This window comes from Delphinapterus leucas, chromosome 3, assembly GCF_059928025.1.
Source record: "Delphinapterus leucas isolate spDelLeu-1000000601 "Yukka" chromosome 3, BTC_Dleu_Yukka2, whole genome shotgun sequence".
Taxonomy (NCBI): domain Eukaryota; kingdom Metazoa; phylum Chordata; class Mammalia; order Artiodactyla; family Monodontidae; genus Delphinapterus; species Delphinapterus leucas.
Genome location: NC_143131.1, coordinates 90,689,556 through 90,708,669, shown reverse-complemented (window position 1 = coordinate 90,708,669; position 19,114 = coordinate 90,689,556). Strand labels below are relative to the sequence as shown.

Below are 19,114 nucleotides of genomic sequence, written 5' to 3'. Positions count from 1 at the left end.
GGATAATTGAAGGGGGTGGACTTGAATGTAATTGCCGAGGGAACAAGGTTTAGAAAGAAGAGGACTGAGGATATACTTAACGTTTTCTGAATCTTGAAATACTTAGTATTTCTAAGACTAGAGAAAAAGGAGGAATCCATGTATATGTAGGCATGGAGGAAGCAGATAAGGACCAGATTAAGACATAATATTTTTCTTCAAGGGGCTTACAACCCTTCAGAAAAAAAAATAATAAAAATGAGCAGTTAGGAGCTAAATCTTTTTCAAACTGAATAATAAGGGAGGAGCCCTAGTTTTTAGAAGAATAGAAGAGAGATTAATGAGATAAACTTGAGAAAATAAAATTTTCTTAAGCCCGAAGTAATTAAGCAGTACAAGGTAAGAGAAGAAAAAGAGGCTTTGACCAATGAAAGAATTAAAATAAATGCAGTATTCTTAACATGTTCTCACCTAAATTTAGATTGGAAACTAAAATAAAGGGGAAAGATATGGTAAAGAATTAGGAGGGAAAAAGTACTACCTTTATCCCAGCCATAAACAGTTCCCAGAGCTAGAACTAGAAACAGAGAATTTTCTTACAAACTTTGTGCAGTGAGTGTGGCAGCCTATTGGGGCTGGGAATGGTATCTTACCTCCTTATGCTTAGCATTTAACTCTTCTGTTGGGTTCTTCCTGCCCCTCACCGCACGAGATTTATATTAAAATACTTTAAGGTTTTCTGCTTGTAGCATCTTTATTGGCTTGTCAGTATGCTAATATAATTATGTCTTCACTATAAAGGTTTCCCAAATCATGGTTGTACTTTTTTTTCCAGCCTGTTTGACGGCTTTGCAGATGGACTAGGAGTTGCTGAAGCTATTTCTTACGTGGACCCTCAGTTCCTCACTTACATGGCACTAGAAGAACGCTTAGCCCAGGCTATGGAGGTATTTTAGTGCTTATTTTAGTGCTCTGGTACCCATATATAGGTTGGTGGGATGCCAAGTGATAACAATTAAAGGTTTCTTTAACTGCTTTTAAGAAAAGGTGAATAATTTTCTTACCAATTTAATAACAATTACTGAATAGTGATTCAGTATGTGTATAGAAATTGTACTTGACATCCTGCCAATTTGCCTAAAATTACAGTATTTTCCAGTTTTTACTACAGAATGTAAAGTGTTTGTTTTGCTTGCATTTAGAAAATGTTCTTCCTCTATAGAATTACTGTATACAGGTCTGTGAATCTGAATATTTTATACACACACACACACAGGTATATTTGTTAACTGCAATTAAAGATCTCTAAAGATATATTACAAATCACTTCCCTTTTTTGGTTCTTAAGGCTTCTAAATCTATCTAGCTGCTTAATGTAGTTAGAAAAGTTATTCCCTCTCATCCCCACACACATACACAGGTTAATAAATGTGGCACATTTGCTGCCTGTTTGTCTTGCCTTCTTTGCTTTATTTGACCAAAACACAACAACTTGTTCATAATTGTATTTGCCTATGGTCAAAAGCCCAAGCATTTTCATGTTTGGGAACTTCCACTGCACTAGTGGATTTTGTTGTAAGAAGTCTTTCTTTAAATCACTATTTCCACAGTGATTTCCAAAGTAGATGAACAGTAATAACGTGAATGAGTCAAAAGTGAGAGAACAAAAATGAAAGAGGGAACTTTCAGGAACACTATAATACCATTTTATCTTGTAATGTTATGAGATTAGAAAGCCCAGTCCTGGTGGCGCAGTGGTTGAGAGTCCACCTGCCGATGCAGGGAACATGGGTTCACGCCCCGGTCCGGGAAGATCCCACATGCCGCGGAGCGGCTGGACCCGTGAGCCATGGCTGCTGAGCCTGCGCGTCCGGAGCCTGTGCTCCGCAACGGGAGAGGCCACACAGTGAGAGGTCTGCGTACTGAAAAAAAAAAAAAAAAAAAAAAAAGAAAGCCCAGTTTAGATTTATAAATTAGGTATTAGGTAGATAGGGAGATCCAGACCTATTTATCTACACACACATATGCATGCACAGGTACACACACAAGTTAGCTCTGCATTGGTATCACTTTTTTAAGTGTGTGTAATCTTCCATGGAGATCATTGCTGTCAGTTATGCATTATAGTGTATGTTTTTCTCAAAGTGACCATAGCAGAAATACTGTGTATCATGGTGATCATTTTGAAATGTATAGAAATATCAAATCACTATGTAGTGTAACGAACTAATACAGTGTGCTAGGTCAATTATACTTCAAAAACAAACTCAGGAAAAGAATCAGATTTGTGGTTACTAGAGGCGGGGGGTTGGGGGGAGGGGGAATTGGATGAAGGTAGTCAAAAGGCATAAACTTTCAGTTATAAGATAAATAAGTACTAGGGATGTAATGTGCAACATGATAAATATAATTAACACTGCTGTATATTATATATGAAAGTTGTTGAGAGAGTAAATCCTAAGAGTTCTCATCACAAGGAAATAACTTTTTTTCTATTTCTTTAATTTTGCATCTATATTGAGATGATGGGTGCTCACTAAACTTATTGGGATAATCATTTCATGGTGTATGTAAGTCACATCATTATGCTATATATGTTAAACTTACATGGTGCTGTATGTCAATTATATCTCAATAAAACTGGGAGAAGAAAAAGAAAAATACTATGTACTAGAAGAAAAGTCAGAATATCATGAGACAGGATAATACACTTAGGACTTTTCCCAGATTATATAACGTGCCTTGCCAAATTCTGACACATGGGAAACAGTGACACAGCATGATAACCTGCATCAGGAATAGAATATATAAAGACTAAGGATCACTAACTTCCTTGAGTTAAAGACATTTTAAGTGACCACATGGAATATACATCAATATTAGAGTCTGGTTTCACAGTCGTTAAATAGTTTGTTTCCATTATTATGCTAGTGCTTTATGATTCCTACAATATGGAGATGTCTTTATAAAGAAGTTTTGAAAATTAAAAGTTTTATTGTTTATTACTAATGGGAACTGTGACATTTGATTGGCATCTTGAAAGAAGAGCGAGAGAGACGTCATGAGAGATCGTGCTAGGTGAAGGCATTAGCAGAGTGGACAAAGACAAGAGGAAGGAAATAATGTAGTATGTCCAGGGAACATAAATATATACATATAACAAGCAAATAGAAAATATGCAAAGCTACTAGTCCTTGTTTCTGTATTTGGTCACAGGCTGTAATTCATAGCTATAGTGTCTTTCTTCCTTATTTTCTCTGTCATCAGCAAGAATCTCACCTGGTTGGGATTCTTTACTTGGTGGTGTGACCCAAACCTATATTTCTCAAGAGTCTGTGTCCTCAATCATCCTGCCTTTTTTGGCTGCTGTAGTTTTCTGGTAACGTTACACTCTTGGGCATAGAAGTACTAAGAGATATATACTCTATACTTGAAATTATCACAGGATTTTCAAGTAGAGGAAGGGTGGTTTGTGGAGGGTAAGCTACTCCTACTGGTACAAGGAGGCTCAGAGTGACATGGGGATTCAAAATAGTCAGTTTATCTGAGTTCAACCAGATGTCCCCATTCTAAGTCTCAGAATCCTGTTTTTTAACCAATCAGTGATATAATTTTTGAGAAACTTGACCGAGAATTAATTTAATTTAAAATGTATGTTTGATTTTCAAAAGTAAGAGATTTTTTTCGGGGCTATCATGGACATGCTCTGGTTCTCATACCGTGCTTCACTTTGAGAGTTAATGGGCCCAAGTCTGTCACTTTCTCTTTGTAAACGTGCAGGAGCGCTCAGAAGGATCCATCCCACATCACAGTTTTTATAGTTATCATTATTGCCATTAGGTCAGGTGCAGCAGCCACCTGGGTTCCCAAGACATGTGCTTTAGTTGGCACTTCATTGTGTTCAACCACAGTGATAGTTTAATTTTGATTCCACTGAAGACCATGTATTGATAGCATCCCTCTTCAGGTGGTAAAGAGCCCAGCAGTGAGCTCAAGCCCAAAAGCTCAACCAAACCAATCCCATTCTTACTTCATGGAATCATGCCTGATACCAGTTCTTTATCAGTCTGAGCTCAGTCACAGGGAGAAAACAATTAATTTGAATGGGGTAAGTTTAGTATAAAGAATTACTAACTATAGTTAGGCTACTAGGAAGTAAAGTGAATTCTAAAGAATACAGGAATAGTAGATTTAAGGAATAGCCTTAGGGCTGAGATGAAGCACTCCACCTCCCCACCCCCCAGGGCTGAGATCTAGGCTGCCTTGAAGAGGACACAACCATGGCTCTTAGAGAAGTGTTTATGCTATTATGCTGGCAGAACTTGCTGGAAATCTGCCCTCGGGATCTTGGCAAAAATCTACCTTTGGAGTGCTAAAGAAACTATTCACAGGGAAGAGACTAACTGGAAGCGCTCCTGCTACAAAACCACCCAAGATGGGTGCCAGGGGAAGCTGCTGGCCACCTTATACTGCAGCTGTCAGGCACTGGGGAAACTGCATGTGCTTCCGGATCCAAGTGCTGGAGAAACCTTTCATCACGCTGGAGGAGCCTGGTGCAGAAGCCGTCTGTGCTCCAGAAGCCCACAACAGGGAAGCCTCACACACTGCTCCCAACAAGCGCACTAGAACTAAACAGCCCATTCCTCCTGTGATGTCTCTCCAGCACCCTCTCCTGCAGAGCCTAAGATCATGGTAGCTGACAAAGGAAAAATATTTAAAGGGCCCAGATCTATTTTCACAGGACGGAAATGAAAGGTGAATTTGTCAGAGGCAATAATTCTATTACTGGCACAGTTTTTCTTTTTGCAATATCTATCTGCAAATCCAGAGTCAAATTTGGTGTTCAATGTTATTAACTATGTTTATTAACTTTTATTACCGTGAATTTTCTTTGCTCACTCTTTTTTTAGTCCTGACTTTGCTTTGGCCTTGGCCCTATCCTTTTTTGTAAGTCATCTCAAATCGTTTTTGGAAAGACAGTTGCTAAAATATCTTGGCTAGATCTTGAGGAGTACACAAAAGATTATGTTTGCCATCCAAGAGAACGCAATGTTAATCATCAGGCAGAAAGAATCCTATTCCTACCTAGGAAGCCTAGTTTGTTTATTTTTTATTGTGGTAACAGGCACATAATGTAAAATTTACTATCCTAACTACTTTTAAGTGTATAGTTAAATGGCATTATACATAAACAATTAACCACATTCCCTCCTTTCCTCATCCTGTGGCAATCATCATTCTACTGTTTACCTTATGAATTTTACTACTTTAGGTACCTCATATCAGGTATACAATATTTATCCTAATGTAACTGGCCTATTTCACTTAGCATAATGCCTTTAGTGTTCATCCTTGTTTTAGCATGTGTCAGAATTCCCTTCTTTTTCAAGGTTGAATTCTACTCCATTGCATGTGTATACCACATTTTTCCAGCTTTATTGGGATGTATTTGACATGTAACATTGTGTAAGTTTAAGGTGTACAGTGTGTTGATATGATACACATATATTGTGAAATTATTATCACAGTAGGGTTGTTAACCTCCATCACCTCACATAATTACCATTTCTTTCTTGTCAGGATATTTAAGATTTACTCTCTTACCAACTTTCAAGTATATAGTACAATTTGTTATCTATAATCACTTTGCTACCTTGGATCCCCAGAACTTACTCATCTTATAACTGGAAGTTTGTACCCTTTGACCAGTAACTGCCCATTTCCCCCAACTCCCAGTCTCTGGCAACCACCATTCTACTCTCTGTTTCTATGAGTTCATGTTTTTTAGATTCCACATATAAGATATTATACAGTATTTGTGTTTCTCTCTCTGACTTATTTCACTTAGCATAATGCCCTCAAGTTTCATCCATGTTGTCACAAATGGCATGATTTCCTTTTTTCTCGTGGCTAAATAATATTCCATTTTATAGATAGATATATAGATAGATCTATACACACACACACACACACCACACCACACCTTCTTTATCCGTTCATTCATAAGTGGATGCTTAGGTTGTTTCTATATCTTAGCTATTGTGAATAATACTACAGTGAAGATCCTGATTTTATTTCCTTTAGATAACTATCAAGAAGTGGGGTTGTTGGATCATATGGTAGTTCTATTTTTAATTTTTGGGCAGGAACTTTCTGCTGTTTTCCATAGTGGCTGCATCAGTTAACATTCCCACCAACAGTGCATGAGGGTTCCCTTATATCCCCAGCTTTACCAACACTTTGATTTCTTGTCTTTTTCATGATAGCCATTCTAACAGGTGTGAGGTGGTATCTCATTGTGGTTTTGATTTGCATTTCCCTGATGATTAGTGATATTGAGCATCTGTTAATGTACCTTTTGGCCTTTTGTATGTCTTCCTTGGAAAAATGTCTATTCAGTTTCTCTGCTCATTTTTTTATTGTTTGTTTTTTAGCTCTTAAGTTCCTTACGTGTTTTGAATATTGATCCCTTATCAGATACATGATTTGTAAATATTTTGTCCCACTTTGTAGCTAGGCTTTTCATTTTGCTGATTGGTTTTTTCCAATGCAGAAGCTTTTGAGTTTAATGTAGTCCACTTATTTATTTTTGCTTTTGTTGCTTATGCTTTAGTTGTCACATCCAGAAAATCATTGCCAAAACCAATGTCAAGGAACTTTTTCTCAGTATTTTCTTCTAGGAGTTTTATAGTTTCAGGCCTTATGTGTAAGTTTTTATTCCATTTCAAGTTAATTTTTGTCAGTGGTGTAAGGCAGGGGTTCAGCTTTATGCATGTGATTATCCAGTTTTCCCAGTACCATTTACTGAAGAGATTATCCTTTCCCCATTGAGTATTCCTGGCTCCCTTATCAGTTGTTCGTATTTGCCAGGGTTTATTTCTGGTCTCTCAATTCTGTTATTTGGTCTATATGTCTGTTTTTATGCCAGTACCATACTGTTTTAATTACTATAGTTTTGTATACAGTTTGAAATCAGGAAATGTGATGGCTTCAGCTTTGGCTATTCAGGATGAGGATCTTTTGTGGTTCTGTACAGATTTTAAGATTTTTTTCTATTTCCATGAAAAATGCCATTGGAATTTTGATAGGGATTGCATTAAACCTGTATATTGCTTTAGGTAGAATGGACATTTTAACATATATTTTAATTCTTCCAATCCATGAACATGGGATGTCTTTGCATTATTCATGTCTTCTTTCAGCAAAGTGGTATAGTTTTCAGTGTATAGATCTTTCACCTCTTTGCTTGAGTTTATTCCTAAGTATTTTATTAAATTTTTTATGCTGTCATGAATGGGATTTTTTAAAATTTCTTTTTCAGATATTTTATTATTAATGTATAGAAACACAAGTGATTCCTATATGTTGATTTTGTATCCTGCAACTTTACTGAATTTGTTGATTAGTTCTAACTTTTTGTGTGTGTGTGTGGAGTCTAGGAATTTCTATATATATAAGATCTTATCTGCAAACAAAGACACTTTTACTTCTTCCTTTCCAATTTGATGCCTTTTATTTATTTTTCTTGCCTGATTACTTTGGCTAGGATTTCTGTACTATGTTTAATAGGAGTGGTGAGAGTGGGCACCCTTGTCTTGTTCTTGATTTTAGGGGGAAAACTTTCCACCTTTCACTGTTGATTATGATGTTAGCTGTGGGCTTTGTGTGCCTTTATTATGTTGAGGCATGTTTCTTCTATACCCATCTGTGAAAAGTTTTTATCATGAAAGGATGCTGTGTTTTGTCAAATGAGTGTTTTCCTTTTCTTTTTCTTTTTTTTTTTGCATCTATTGGGATGATCATATGCATTTTATCTTTTCATTTTATAAATGTGCTGTATCATATTTATTGATTCATATGTGTTGATCCATCTTTGCATCCCAGGGCTAAATATCACTTGATCATGGTGTGTGATCCGTTTATGTGCTGTTGAATATGGTCTGTTACTATTTTGTTGAGGATTTTTGCATCTATGTTCATCAGGATTATTGGGCTGTAACTTTCTTTTCTTGTACAGGCATACCTCGGAGATATTGCGGGTTTGGCTCCAGACCACCGCAGTAAAGTGAATATCACAATAAAGCAAGTCAACAAATTTTTTCATTTCCCAGTGCATATAAAAAGTTATGTTTACACTATACTTACTCTATTAAGTAGGCAATAGCATTATGTCTAGAAAAACAATGTATATACCTTAATTTTTAAATACTTCATTGCTAAAAAAGCTAACTGTCATGCAAGGTTGCCACAAACCTTGAATTTGTAAATAACACAATATCTGTGAAGCGCAATGAGGCAGAACTCAATGAAGCAAGGTATGCCTCTTGTGTCATGAACTGGCTTTGCTATCAGAGTAATGCTGGACTCATAAAATGAGTTTGGGAGTGTTCCCTCCTCCTCTTGAAAGAGTTTGAGAAGGATTGGCATTAATTCTTTAAATGTTTGGTAGAATTTCCCAGGGAAACCATCTGCTCCTGGGCTTTTCTTTTGGGGGAGATTTTTGATTACTGATTCATTCTCCCTGCTTGTATTGGTCTGTTCAGTATTTCTGTTTCTTTATGATTCATTCTTCGTAGGTTTTATGTTTCTCTTCTAATATATCCAATTTGTTGGTGCACAAGTTATTCATGATAGTGTCCTCTGATACTTTGTATTTCGTGTTATCAGTTGTAATGTCTCCTCTTTCATTTATTATTTTATTTGGGTCTTTTGTCTTTTTTCTTAGTCTAACTAAAGGCTTGTCAATGTTACTTTTTCAGAAAAAACAGGTGTTAGTTGGTATTTTCTATCTTTCTGGTCTCTACACTTTCTGCTCTGATCTTTGTTACTTCCTTCCTCCTGATAACTTTCAGCTTAGTTTCTTTTTCAGATATTTTGAAAAAAAATTTCAAACTATTTTCTACTTCCTTGAGGTGTAAAGTTAGGTTGTTTGGTATATTTCCTTTTTCTTAATATAGGCATTTTTTTGCTATAAACTTCCCTCTTAGAACTGCTTTTGTTTTGTCCTGTAAGTTTTGGTATATTGTGTTTCCATTATTGTTTGTTTCAAGATATCTTCTGATTTCTTCTTTGCCTCATTGGTTGTTCAGGAGTGTGTTGTTTAATTTCCACATTATTGTGAATTTTCCAGTTTTCTTCCTATTGTTGAATTTTCATTTCTTGCCATTTTGGTCAGAAAAGATAATTGGTGTGATTTCAGTTTTCTCAAATTTGCCAAGACTTGTTTTGTGACATATATGATCTAACCTGGATAATGTTTCATGTGCATTCAAGAAGAATGTGTCTTCCGCTGCTGTTTTGTGGAATGTTCTGTACATGTCTGTTAGGTCCATTTTACCTAAAGTATAGTTCAAGTCCAATATTTCCTTTTTGTTTCCTGTCCGGATAATATCTCCATTATTGAAAGTGAAATATTGAACTCCCCTAATATCATATTGTTGTCTAATCTCACTTCAGATCTGTTTTTATTTGCTTAATATATTTAGTTGCTCTTTTTTTGGGTACATATTCATTTATGATTGTTGTATTCTCTTGATGAGTTGATTCTGTATCATTGTATAATAATCTTCTTTGCCTCTTGTTACCATTTTTGGCTCAAAGTCTCTTTTGTCTGATATAAGTATAGCTGCCCCTGCTCTCTTTGGTTTCCACTTGAATGGAGTGTCTTTTTCCATCCCTTCACTTTTGAGCCTATGTGTTTCCTTAAAGCTGAAGTGAGTCTCTTACAGGCAGCATGTAGTTGGGTCTTGGTTTTTTTTCCATTCACCACTGTATGCCTTTTGATTGGAGAATTTAGTCCATTTATATTAGAGTAATTATTGATAGATAAGAGCTTACTAATGCCTTCTTATTATGTTGTCTGGCTGTTTTGTAGTTCCCTTGTTACTTTCTCCCTCTCTTATTGTCTTCTTTTGTGACTTGGTGATTTTTTTACCTTTTGTGAATCTAATGTAGACTTTTGCTTTGTGGTTACCATGAGGTTTACATAAAACATCTTAACAGCCTACTTTATGCTGATAACTTCAATTGCCTACAAAAACTCTACCCTTTTATTTCCCCACTCTTATGTTTTTGATGTCACAGTTTACCTTTTCTTATATTGAGTATTCATTAATAAGTTATTGTAGTATAATTATTTTTAATACTCTTGTCCTTTAACGTTTATTCTTAGTGAAGTGGTTAATATACTACCATATTACGATATCAAAATATTCTGAATTTGACTATATATTGAATATTTATCTTTACCAACCACATTTTGTTCATCCATTCATCTGTGGATACTTGGTGTGTTTCTTCCTTTTAGATCCTGTGATTATAGGTCCTTTCTGCAGTTCTAACCTAATTGTAGCCATAAGGGCTAATCAAGCCACAAAAAGATGAGGGTGACTCATACTAGATGGTCATATGATTTGCTGTTCTTTCCATTCCTGCTAATGACTTTTTCCAGACATTTGAACTCCTAAATAAAGTTCACAACCCAGATAGCCTAGGAATACAGGCATACCTCAGAGATATTCCAGGTTCAGTTCAAGAGCACTACAATAAAGTGAGTCACACAAATTTTTGGTTTCTCAGTGCATATAAAAGTTATGTTTACACTATACTGTAGTCAATTAAGTGTGCAATAGCAGTATGTCCAAAAAAAATGTACATACCTGAATTAAAAAACACTTTATTGCTAAAAAATGCTAACCATCATCTTAGCCTTCAGTGAGTCATAGTAGTAACATCAAAGATCACTGATCACAGATCACCATAACAATTATAATAATATTGAAAAAGTTTTAAATATTGTGAGAATTACCAGAATGTGACACAGAGACATGAAGTGAGAAATACTGTTGGAAAAAGTGGGACTGATAGATTTGTTTGAGCCAGGGTTGCCAGAAACCTTCAATTTGTAAAAACATGCAGTATCTGCAAAGTGCAATAAAATGAGTTGTGCCAGTACTAGTGAACCAGTAATGTGGGTGTGCTGACTCTATACCAGTAGCAGATACAGCCGTTCAGAAATGCATTATTTGCTTCCCTACCTTTAACATCTTGTAACCTTGGCCACATTTTATATTTCATGAGTTGAACCTGTTCAAAGTATTTATTTCCTTTCATGTTATTGATCTCATATATAAGCTCATAAGTTGGAAGAGGTAACCACTCTTGAAAATATAAGTATGATGGACAAGTAAATGGTTATTGAGACAAGATAGATTTTTGTTGTACTTGTGAAAAGTAGGGATTTTTTTTTCCTGTGTTTTTTGATTTTTTGGTTTGGTGATAGTTCCTTTTGGAAGGAGGCAAAAAGGGCAGGGACTGAAGCAAAAGAAACCAGTAGGAAGAGGATAATGGTGGGTATAATTTTGGAAGATACCTTTAAAAATAGTTTTTCATTACTGTTTTAAAAAGTGTTTCCTAACAAAGAAATGCTACTTTTCATTTTCAGACTGCCCTGGCACATTTAGAGTCTCTTGCAGTGGATGTTGAGGTGGCCAATCCACCAGCCAGTAAGGAGAGCATTGATGGTCTTCCAGAGACCCTTGTTCTTGAAGATCACACTGGTAAGGGCAAAGTTGATCTCTAATGTTGAACGATACTTTGCATATTCAAGTATATTACCAATGCACCTAGAAGATAAAATAGTGACTGTCAGAAACTTTCATTAGATTTTGTATGAAACCTAATTCAGACAAACTTTTACCTAGTGGAATTTTTTAATTTATCAAGTGATAGGCTGGGACAACTTTTCTACAAAAGCAATGTTTATTAAATTCCAAATTGTCATGTATTAAGCTAAAACACTTTTGCCAATTAATTCACCAAAGTCTGGTTCTTTTGCCTTTCATAGGTGTTGTCTATGAGTTAATATGTTGGTTTTCAATTTTATTAAAATTGAACTTCATGGGATTGATAAATCAAATTATTTGTTTTCAGCTATTGGTCAGGAGCAATGCTGTCCAATCTGTTGCAGTGAGTATATTAAGGATGATATAGCAACAGAGTTACCCTGTCATCATTTCTTTCACAAACCTTGTGTCTCAATTTGGTTGCAGAAGGTGAGTTGCAGATTTACTTTTTTAAAGTTAATAGTTTCTCCTACAAGTTAATGATGATAGTAGTGTCTTTTAAGCCTATTTTATTTAGCTACATACTCGTAGTAATTTTTAATTCAGTGTTTAAAATTGGTTACCTTTTAATGATTACAGATTAATGATATATCAAACTATTTTACCTTACTAACATTGTCTAAAAACAATATAGGCAAATGATTTTAGGATAAAGCTAATTAGATCTTTGATTATATCCCTGAAATTTGATGTTTTCAAGAATATCTTAAGCAAAGAAGCCTTTAGGACTACTCAGAGTACTATAACAGTGTACAGATATTCTGCTAATATGAGATGGTATCTTTAAAAATGTATATGAGGAAAAGCAACAAGATCCTACCATATAGCACAGGGAACAATATTTAATATCCTGGGATAAACTGTAATGGCAAAGAATATGAAAAAGAATATATATAACTGAATCACTTTGCTATATAGCAAAAATTAACACAACATTGGAAATCAACTATATTACAAGAAAATAATTTTAAAAATTAAAATGTATATGATAAATATTTAATAACCTACCAAGTACCTCCTATTCAAATTTTTATATACTGTTTTTCAATGTTTACCCAATAATTTTTAAGTATATTTGAATTACTTAAGTAAAAAAAAAGTTTTACTTACATCTTCTCAGTGAATTCTATTCTTGCATAAAGGATATTTACATGCAGTTCAGTAGAAATTCCCAAATCACATTCCCAGCTTAATTACTTACGGATATGGCTCCCTTTCTTCTCTGTAACCACTCCCTTCCTTCTCTCTTCTCTTACTTCCTACCCTCTCCTTTCTCCCTTCTTTTCTTTCCTTTCTCTTTCTTTGCTGTTGCTCCCCCTCTACTGCTACTTCATCTTTGTCAAAACTCTAGTTGATATCTAAAATCCAGTGCAGAAATGTTCATGATTCCTTTATAAAATCTAAAGTTTCGGGCTTCCCTGGTGGCGCAGTGGTTGAGAGTCTGCCTGCCAATATAGGGGACGCGGGTTCGTGCCCCGGTCCGGGAAGATCCCACATGCCGCGGAGCGGCTGGGCCCGTGAGCTATGGCCGCTGAGCCTCCGCGTCCGGAGGCTGTGCTCCGCAATGGGAGAGGCCACAACAGTGAGAGGCCCGTGTACCGCAAAAAAAAAAAAGTAAAAAATCTGAAGTTTCTGTCTAGGCTTTCCAGGCCTTCTGTGATCTAGTCTGTCTCATCAGATTTACTCCTCTGTACATTTACTCATGTTTGCTTAGCCTGGTGTGATCTTCCCCTTACTGTAAGAATAGATGATCTAGGTAGGTCCGCTTAAATTCGACCTTTTCTATCCTTAATATCCTCTTTTTTAAACTCCCACAATAGTATCAGAGCCTTAAGAAGGATCTGGTGTTGTCTGTGCCTGCTCTGTGTCAGGTATCGCTGGATGATTGATGTGTGTTTTCCCATTTACTCCTAACAGTAACTCTGGGACATATTGGTATCCTTATTCTCATTTTCCAATCATTGTTATTCATCCAAGGTTACACAGCTAGTGTGTGGTTGATTGAGACTGTACTCATACACTTGACTCTAAAATGTTGCTCTTTTGGCCCCGCCTGAATGGCAAGTGCACAATAAATGTTTGCTGAATTAAATTCTTGAATTGTAAATATTATGTATGTTGTACATCTTGAATTGTCATTGATTTTGCTTTAACCCAAGGTAATAATCTCTTTAGTCTGTCTCCCGTCAGGAGGCAGCTTATTGTGAAGCCTTTCCTCTAGGGAGAAGGTTTCCAGGTTCTGAATCTTTGTCACCTTCAATAGCCTGATTTCTTCAACCTTTTTTCTATCAGGGACATCTCTGGGAAAAAGACAAGATTTGTGAGGGGATAACATATCGCCAGATGACACATCTCTATAACCTTCCATTGGTCCTAAAATAATGTACTCCCAGTCTAACAGCTTTCCCTGTTCCACTTTCCCTCATTGATTTATCATTTAGAAGGCACCTAACTCTCCATATCTTTTTGAAAAGGAAGTATATGGCTTATAACGAAGGTCTGCGGTCCATCTGCTTTGACATATCTGTGCTACACTAAAGTAAGGCTTTAGTATATATGAGGAAGGTCCTAGGGGGATAATTTGGTGTAATAAATATGTGAATTAATTAGGTCTCTGGTTTCTCTAATATATGCATTCGGTTCAGGTGAAGACATGCCCTATGACTCCTTGCTCACCCTTGTAGCACCAGTGCCAAGTGGAGCATGTAGTAGACTCATAATTAATACTCACTACATGAAAGATGAGTGACCTAAAAGATGCAAACATGATTAGGAGACACTGTTTACCCTCAGAGAAATTGAGTCTGATTGGGATGAAGAGGAAATAGCATCAAAATTTTGCCTCTCTGTACTGTGTGGATTTGAAGTTTATTTGGTTTTGTTTTTAAGTTATTTGACTTGTTTTGAGGATAATGATACTGCTCTGATACTTTGTAGCAGTTAAGATCTTTCCATTGGCTGTGAACTTGTTTTTTTCTCCCCCCAGTCAGGGACATGCCCTGTGTGCCGCCGTCATTTCCCACCTGCTGTGATGGAAACACCTGCAGCTGCTTCCTCTGAGCCTGATCATGATGCCCCACCTGCAAACGACAGTACTGCAGAAGCCCCCTAAGCCTGAACACTTGAATGAGATCGGTCTATCAAAGTAAATCTGCAGATCCTTCTAAAATATGATGTGCAAATAATTATATATAAATATATTTAAAATGCTATATATAGTCTATGCCATAGTTTAGAAAGAGAATATTAACCTTTCTAAACTAAATTTAGGTTTGCAGAAAGTACTAAACATTTTCAAGCTGAATGTTGAAGTAGTGCATTCATTTTCTTTAGTTTAATATGTTATTAATTGTAATATCAAGCTTATTGATTAACTTTATCCAGAAGAAATAATCATCTGTGTGGCACACATTATTGGTTTTGTCTGAAGTACTGCCACTAAGTGATTATAATTAAGTTTTCCTATTTGCGTCAAATGTGAAGATTGTGATCACAACAGTAGTAAAATTTGGTTTCGTTGGAAATAAAAAAGAATTCTAAAGCATGCTTTTTCATTGGTCCCTTTGCTTTTGCTTCCTCAAAACCTCTTGGTTCATAATACTGAGTGGTTTTATAAGAAGATAACTTACTCTTTCATCTTCGTTTAAAATTAGGACTTTTTAGAATGCCAAACAAAACTTCTGGCTAGAGCATCACAAAATTTTAAAACCTTAAATGTAATCTCCTTGAAATGGTTAGGTAGTAAAATAAGTTATTATATTTGAAATGGTGGATGTGCTTAAAGTAAGGTTAGTAAAGCATATAAACAATCTCATGTGCTCAGTGCTTGGTACAGTGAGATGAATTAGATGGCCTTATGAAGTCCTTTCTATTTGGTTAAAATTATACTTGAAGGTCCAGAACACTCATGGCACATTTGTGTAATAAACACTGGATATAGTTAAAGGTAATTTTGGCTCTGAACTATTTTGGAAAGTCTGAAAACAAGCGTAAAGTGTTTTAAAACACTCATTCTGTTGTATCCCGAAGGAAAATCTGAATCCTTAAAAAACTAGATTAATTGTGCTGTCTTGTATAAAGCATAAAACTGATGGGGTCCAGGACAGATTTGGCCATACCTTTTTACAACATATCTAAACCTTACTATGTTATAATTTCTTATTTTAAAATATTGTTGAACAAGGATTAGTCATACTACATTATCAGCCTTTGTTTCTTTACACTAATTTATTTTGGGAAAATTATTCACCTGGAACTAAAATAAAAACAAGTAGTTTCAAATTAAGCCATGGGTGAAAAAGGAATAGATTGTATGATTGCCTAGTGACTGTATGAACAGAACTGAACAGGTTCTGTTCTTGATTTCCTTTCTCTAAAAGAGAAAAGAAGATGCTGACCTCACATTTATCCTCTGAAAGAGATCTGTTCACAAGCTTTTACAAAAGTGAGGAAATCAGCTTTCCTTACTTTACTTTTTTTTTAATGGGAAATTTGACCCACAGGGTCATCTTTGTAATCATGTAACCAGACTAAGAGTGCACAGCTTTCTGTTTAGGTGATCACACCCAGTAAGCAAGTATGTATCAACATGGACATAATATTTAATTTACGGATGTGATTAGGTATCAACACTAGAGAATGATGGGTGTTAGAATGCCACATTTGAGCAAGTAAAATAGTAAAACACATAGTGAGTGTACCTCCATCCAAGTAGTACAATGATGATTTAGTTTAGACACATAAAAAGAATGTTTATATGGCTTCCCAAATGCAAAATTACATTTTATTTGTGTAATTCCTCTGCATATTTATATTCCACCTCTTTTCGTCATTCTTAAAAATAAATGAATTTTCACTGTTGGCACATTTGAGGCTTAAATATAAGGAACATAACACTTGCATTCTAATTTTTGCATATATTGTAAATGTGTCTGGTCCTTACAGCAAAATACTGTGTATCCTTTTATGGGTAAAACAAAACTGAACATTGCATGCATGTAATGTGGTGACTTTGTAATTTAGGGGTTCTTTGGGGCTTCTGTGACTTTGGAAATGCTTACATTCAAGCCTTAATGTTGCATTAGGTAGCATGTTTTTCTTCTGATGTATATAGTCACTGTTGTATAAACTAATCTTTGCTTGTTTTCTACTCTGTGATCTTTCCATACCGTATTTCATTGATGATCAGTTAGTGTCAAGGAGTCAAATCAAATTAAAATTAATTCTCATGTGTATATTGTGGAAATTTGTGGCTAGTGTGATTTTTATTGTTGTTGTTTGTTTCCTTTAAATAATTATGATCAGTTGTGACACTTAGTGGTTAAACTGACGTTGTTACAGATTTCTCTGTAATAAGCCACACACATTATATTTAGGCAGTGTAAAGGGACCTTGGTTTTCTCTTCCTAGATAGCAGCTGTCCCAAAGAAAATATTTCTTCTTTGGCTGTTAACATTTAACTATTATCTGCCAGTTGTTAAGAGGTTTTGGTTCCAAATTCAACCAGCAGTGTTGAGAGCTGAACTTAAGATAGCTGTTGTACTTTTTGCTTTCCATCTGTTTCTGCCCTTCATTCTTGGCTCCCTGCTATCTGTAAACAGCTGCTATGAAGGAGAAAAGTTGAATAAGAATTGGCTTAAAAATTCTTTTAAAAAGAAAATTGAGGTTTTAGAATTTTCATTGTAACAAGCTGATATAAGCTGAGGATGACAAGTTAGGACACCTAAATATTGTTTGATCACGTCTTGGCTCCTTTTGAAAAAGTAAAGAATATATGAAGGTAAATTAGAAATATAAATATTAATAAAAGTATTGTTTCTCTTATTTCTCTATTATATGTTAAGTGACTTGACCTAATAATTTTATTTTTTTAAACGTCTTCTTCTTTCTTGTAATTTGAATGCTGATATTTAAAGGTAGATCTATGTGGTTTTCTTTCGTGTTTCTTAATTGTTTATCTCTAAGCTAACTAAGTCTTATTTGTGATCTGCATTTATATATAAACTGTTAAATATATGTGAACTGTTAAAATGGAATGCAAGTTTTTCAAAAGCCCAGGTCTAAACGTAATGATTGGTTTATTGTTCTACAACCCCAATCCATCATTTTTCGTGTAAATCATAAACAATAAACAGGATATACTCAGTGGTCATTTCTAATATTTAATTGTGTAGTCTTATCACTTCTATAATGTAACCCCCTGGAGGATTTAGTGTTTATAGCAAAGTACACAGCTACTAAGGAAGTCTGGAATAGGCTCCTGAGCACGTGATTTTATACTCCTTTAACTGTGATCTAAGAAGGAAAACCCTAACAGAGACCTCAGCTGTACAGAAGTGGTTGATGGACTTCCAGAGTTGGAGCCACTCAGCACCCCTACAAGGGTTGGATTTCATTAGAAAAGTATCACCCAAATGTTCCTATAAATAGCACATATGTGAAGCTAGGCAGAAAAGTCCTGTCTCTTCTGTGTGACCACCTCTTCCTGTCTTCCCTCAGGCTTCACACTTCTCAGATCTTGCATGATATCTATTCTAGACCAGCCTGGCATTGGCTATTTCCATCCCTAACTTAAAATGTGTTGCTCAGAACTAAACACAGTTCCTCTGACTAGAGCAAGGTCCAGAAGCATTATTGCCAACATCAAAGTGACTCTCATATGACTGTTATGACTCGTATATGTTGATATTATTATCATTACCATCATTATTAGGCAAGCGTATCACATTGTTGTCTCTTGCTAAACTTCAAGGTATTGCTGGTAAGCCAAGTCTGTTCCTAATAATTACTTACACAATTTCTTCTTAACCTAATTGGACTACATTCATCCTTACTAAATTTAACTTGTAAAGGTCCATATGAATTCTGATTCTTCTCTCATCCTGCATCAGTCCCAATTTTGATGAAGTATGCCTTTGGTGTTTAGTGGCTTTGTCCAAGTTACTGATAAATACTGAATAGAACAGGATGAAATACAGACCCTCTTCAGAATGCCACTGTAGACTGCCCTCTAGATGACTTTGATCCACCAGTCAGTACTCTGGGTACAGTTGTTGAAGCAACTACCAGTCACTTAAGTACTTTTGTTTCTTCATGGTTCCTAAAAGGACACCGTAAGAAATTTTGTCCTGTTTGGTCGACAGGCACTATGGAAGTAGCCTAATCTGCTAGTATATTAAATCAAGAAAACAAATGAAGTTAGCTGGAAGTGCTTCACTCTTAGTGAAACCATACAACCTCCTTTTCTAACTGCTCACATGCCATCTGTTCATCTTCTCTAGAATTTGATAAGTGATCAATGTCAACCTCATTTTTCTAATTTTTGGAATCTACTTTTTTTCCTCTCAAAAATTAATGATATTTGAAGTAACATGACCTTGACAAGTCACTTAATCACTCTGCTTCTGTTTTCTCTATAAAGACTAAATTAAAGGTTCAGTACTCCTGTTTGTGCATGGGTAAAGGTTTGAAAAAAGTGTTCTTTGTTGATGTGCAAAGTCATGGGGAATAAA

The 19,114-nt window shown here is 35.6% G+C and overlaps 1 protein-coding gene across 2 annotated transcripts in view; it reads left to right on the top strand.

The window, feature by feature from the left end:
• The window catches only part of PJA2 (praja ring finger ubiquitin ligase 2), a 76,377-nt gene extending 58,623 nt beyond the window's left edge, over positions 1 to 17,754 (top strand). For both annotated transcript variants that reach the window (XM_022591535.3, XM_089909171.1), the window contains 4 exons: positions 815 to 926; positions 11,423 to 11,537; positions 11,911 to 12,032; positions 14,590 to 17,754. In XM_022591535.3, the coding sequence (XP_022447243.2) occupies positions 815 to 926; positions 11,423 to 11,537; positions 11,911 to 12,032; positions 14,590 to 14,715 (475 nt within the window). In that variant the 3' untranslated portion in view covers positions 14,716 to 17,754. The remainder of the gene's footprint in view (positions 1 to 814; positions 927 to 11,422; positions 11,538 to 11,910; positions 12,033 to 14,589) is intronic.
• Positions 17,755 to 19,114: the final 1,360 nt, after the last annotated feature.